The sequence below is a fragment of the Lichenostomus cassidix genome, chromosome 1, assembly GCF_008360975.1.
Source record: "Lichenostomus cassidix isolate B80296 chromosome 1, HeHo_3.0, whole genome shotgun sequence".
Taxonomy (NCBI): domain Eukaryota; kingdom Metazoa; phylum Chordata; class Aves; order Passeriformes; family Meliphagidae; genus Lichenostomus; species Lichenostomus cassidix.
In genome coordinates, this window is record NC_139479.1 from 100,734,024 (window position 1) to 100,738,855 (window position 4,832).

General features: G+C 41.9%; 1 protein-coding gene across 1 annotated transcript; it reads right to left on the bottom strand.

The window, feature by feature from the left end:
- Positions 1-334: 334 nt before the first annotated feature.
- On the bottom strand, positions 335-3,840 carry LOC146445461 (uncharacterized). The gene is made up of 2 exons (XM_085042712.1): positions 2,010-3,840; positions 335-443 (listed from the first exon to the last, which is right to left on the bottom strand). Exons 1-2 carry the CDS (start codon positions 3,755-3,757, stop codon positions 335-337), a joined length of 1,857 nt encoding a protein of 618 aa, XP_084898838.1. The 5' UTR covers positions 3,758-3,840.
- Positions 3,841-4,832: the final 992 nt, after the last annotated feature.

Here is a 4,832-nt window from a genome sequence, read left to right on the forward strand (position 1 = left end):
TGTCAGGGCAACGGGTGCAAAGCCTTCGTCACATACCCGCATTGGCAGGCACAAGGCCTTTGTTCTGTATCAACTCAGGCAGGTGCAAAGTCTTCGTTCTGTACCACCTTAGGCAGGTACAAAGCATTCGCTCCGTACCAGCTTTGGGTAGGCACAAAGCATTCGTTCCGTACTACCTTAGGCGGGCACGAAGCATTCGCTCCGCACCAGCCTTAGGCAAGTACACAGCATTCTCTGCATAAGTCCTGCACCTGTAATTTCTGATGAGAAATGTTGAGACAGAACTCGATTCTTGGATCGACCCTTACACCACCCGGTGGCTCAACGTTTATCTTCAGGACCAGTTGTCTTCTTCATGATGAGTCGTCTTCTGGGTGAGTTGTCTTTCTTTGTGATGAGGTGTCTTCTGGATGAGTTGTCTTCGGGACCACATGGTGGTAACACTAAGGATGGGGGAAGGGGAGAGAAGGGAAGGAAGGGAAACAAGATAGGAAAGATTTTTACATTTACTTTTTGCCATGCAGCTTGCTCAATATGAATCAATGTGATATCAGATTTCAGAATTTGGTGGGAAGCGACTGGAGCTGAGTAAGCGAAGTCACATCCCATGATTTCAGTAAAATTACAAATACAAATATTTGTATGATTACTGGTATAAGCTATCACATTTCCTACTATGATATTACTACAAACAGTTCTTAAGCATGCACAACCCTTGCCAATGTAAATGATTACGGTTTCAGGGTTAATTTCAGGACGAATTTCAAAATGGCAAACATTTTGGTCAGTGTCTAAACAAAAATCTCGTGTTCTGATGGTGTTATTTTTACAGTTGTTCCCACACAATGCAGGATTCCAGGTCTATCATTTGCCATTTATCATTCACCTTTTGGGCCCATGCTCTGTGCTCGAAAGGATAGAGTATAGTTCCATTGTGGTTCAAGCCTAATGTGAAAACAGGATAAATCAAAGATACTGAAGCATTGTGAATAGTTAATGCGTAAGCTGTAACAGTGTTATTAACATGATTATAGGTAAAATTTACCAACTTCCACCAAGATTGGAGGTTCTTTTCAAAATTGTTAGCACTATCCCAAATTATTTTTCAGATTTCTGTGGGAAAAATGCCTCCTTAAAGGCTGTTGCATTTTTGTCAGATCAAAAGTTGCAGTAGCCAATTTATTCAATAATATCTCTGAATCAATGCTATTTAGAATCCCCAATCTAGTTCCTAAAAACACCAGTCAGGTCTCTTCGACATACATCTCCAGGAGAAAAGGGAGCAACCTTTTTGAGAGACCATTCTGGTTTAAATAATATTTGTTGTTGGCTGGTGTTTCCAATTACAAATGGTATTGAAAACCAGGTTCCACTTTTCTGCATTCCACTTGAATTTTTTCATCAATGATACCGGGTAGGGTTCTAACCCACTCATTTTTATCCCAGACCCAATCAGACGAATGGTAAATTTTGTCATCATGCATTACAACTAAAGCCAAATTTGGATGGTTATTTTTGGGATAATTTCTGGAAGAGCTAGAATATTCTATGAAGGCTTGAGACCAAGGCAATTCATTATTATTTTGGTTATAGGAAGAAGGTGTAATGCAGAAAAGCATGAGCGATATAATGAAAATTTTGTAGGCCATTTGCAGATTTAAGTCTTCAATTTTTATTCATATTTCTTCTATAGAAATTCTTAAAGTCCCACGGGGTTCTCCTGCAAAAACAAAAAATAGAGACCTTGCCCTTTTCAGGCAAAAGGGAATTAAAATGATGGAACAATAAACCAGGCATTTATTGTTTGGTGTTGGGAAAAAGGAGGGGCCACCCGGATGACTGAGGCAGGTTTATCTTGGTTGATATCCAGGCTCTCCATTTCTTGGATAGAAAGGTTCTTTGAGGCTTCTTCTGTTACAGAAAACACATCACAGAAATGGTCAATCAGTGCATCAACTTCAATGAAAGACAGACTTACCATAAACAAGCCTTTCTCCCAAGCAGTATACCTTTTCTCAGCATCCTTAAAGCTGCGAGAATAAAATCCCACGATAGCTGTTATTAACACATCTCCTTTTTCTGTTTTGGTGAGCTGTTTAACATAGATCCATTCTCCATTTCCCTGCCCACCACTAGGAAATGGAGATCCTAGTTTCCCTGTTCTGGAGAAAAAGGTTTGCTTTGATGTCTTGTCTGCACCATCCACGAAAGGGGGGGCAGAAGCTGCAACGGGTGCACTTTCTTTCACAGAGGAAGGTGGTTTTGTCACACGCCACTGAGTTACCAGTTTGCACAATTTTTCTAAAGGTAAACCATCCATCAAATCTCTAGGAATTCCTTTTTTAAGTCCTAAACACCACCAATCAAGTTGGACAGAAAGGGGTTTAGGCTGTGACAGTTCCTTGGCAACATCCATAGTTTTGCTGGGGCAGGGCAGTGCATTTTTAACTCCTACTTGCTGGATACCTCTTGATGTCTCTTCTAGAGGCTTTATCAGACAGTATTTTCTACTGTAATCAACTAATTCTTGTGTTACCTCCCCCCATGTCCAGACTTTAGGTCTAGGGTGAGGTCTGTTACCTGGCAGGACTGGTGTTGAAAAGTCAGAGGAATTTGTGTAAGAGTCTGTACTGGTACTGCCTGTATTTCTGCTATTATCACCTCTGCACATAAAAATCTGCGACCGCTCCACAGGACTCGTTGATGCTGTGGTCTTCTGGAGACTTGTCTCTGTGGTTTTGAGTGATTCAGGCAGTCCCCTTATTAAGGCAGTCATAATTTCAGGGTTAACAGATAACATCATTGGTAATTCACATCCAAGAATTAGTTTTCTCTCATGTATCATTTGTAGGCAAGCAGCTTTGTGTACACTTTCTAGTAATTGGTCAGCTGTGCCTATTATTGCCAAGGGGTCTCCCCTGTCCAGAGGGTTTAACCCTCCAGCCCAGTAAGCAGCACACTGAGTTGGAGACCATGGGGCTCGGTGATCACCTGTTGTTAAGAAAACTCCGTGGCCCCAGTAACCCTCAGCCTCCTTTTCACTCAATTGTATTTGATCACCCCCAGTTAAAGACACATATTCTGTTTCAGATTCTTTGATAAGATGCCCATATTCCCTTTTGAACTTGGCTAGTTTAGTGGCAGAATAGGGCGTTTCCTTGGTGATTATGTGGGGGTCAGTATCTTCATCATTAGGGTAAGAAAATTCAGTTTTGAATAAGGGTCTTAAATAAGGGGGATTTTCATCAAATTTTGTCATCTGTTCCAATTCCTTCTGTGGATACATCAGGTTAATTGATCCTGATGATGCTATATTCTGTGAACTAGTGGTCTGTGAATTAGTGTGATTTACTTCAAGAGCAGCCCTTAAGGAATGGTTTTCTTCTTCCTTGCGCTCTAATTCCTTTTCCAGTTTGGAAATTGTTGTTTGGTGACAGCGCACCAGGTTTTCTAAGGATTCTATGATTTTTCCTTCATTACTACGCTGCCTATGATGGTCTTCAATGGCTGCGATCAAGCTGGCACCCAAAACAGAACAGACTATTGTCTTGCTTTTTCCTGGTAGTAAAAACTTAACCTTAGCCTCATTCTGTAGCAGAGAAATCCGATCTACTATACTCTGCATATTTTTCCAATTCTCTCGAGCCCAATCTTCCCCAATAGGAGAGGGTCGAGCACCATATTTAGCCAAAAATGTAAATAATACATTTTTATCATCCACCAACTGAGAATCTCTCTTCTCCTGTTTGCCAGACATCTTTCTCCTTATCCTCACTCAGAAATAAAACCAACAACAAAAACAACAACAAAAACAACTCAAATCCACTTGAGAAACTTTTCTCTCTATCCTGATTCAGAAACCAGACAACCTAAAAACAATATAACAACAAAAAACAGCTCAAAATCTATCTTGAAACAAAACAACTCCAAAAACAATGCAACAACAGCTCAAAATTCACTTGAGAAACAAATTCTTAATCCTAAAACAAAACAACTTCAAAAACAACAAAAACCAGCTCAAATCTACTTGAGAAAGTTAGATACTTGCCAATGGCCACTCTTACCCTTTCTCAGGTGTCACTAAAACAAAAATTTAACTCCCCTTCTTTTTGCACTCTAAGTTCTGATAGCCAGAATCCCAATAGAGTCCTCAAAAATGAGTTTCGAGGGGTTTTGTCCCTCAGCCTCTTCAGGATCCTGTCCGTGACGCCAATTTATGTCACGGTGCACTCGTAAGCAGACGCGTGATGGTTCATACCAGCTACGATCTCAGAGTGCAAAAAGGAAAAGAAAACACAAAATGCAACAAGTCAAGGGAGTTAAATTTCAATCCAAGGGGGAACTTTATTAATTTGGCCTGTAAAGCGGCCTGCGATAGAGAGAGAAAGGGAGAAAATTGGGAAAAGATGGGGAGGAAAGGGCAGGAAAGGGGCTATAGCTACCACCACGGGTCCACAGACGTCCAGCGTCCCTGGAGTCCCGGTCAGTCGGCGTTCCTTGGCCTCTGCAAAGATCGATGTGATCTTTCGGTGGGGAAGATCTTCGGAGTTCAGCCACTCCAAAGCTGTCTTTTATGCTAGTCCATACACCTGGTCCCTCCTTGCCAGCCGCCTTTGCCCCCCCTTAATTCTCGTGGAGATTTGCCAATCTCCACTTGGCAGGGTCAGGGGAGGAGTGTCCGAGGCATGGTCGGCAGGTTTTTCACAATGGGTGTCAGGGCAACGGGTGCAAAGCCTTCGTCACATACCCGCATTGGCAGGCACAAGGCCTTTGTTCTGTATCAACTCAGGCAGGTGCAAAGTCTTCGTTCTGTACCACCTTAGGCAGGTACA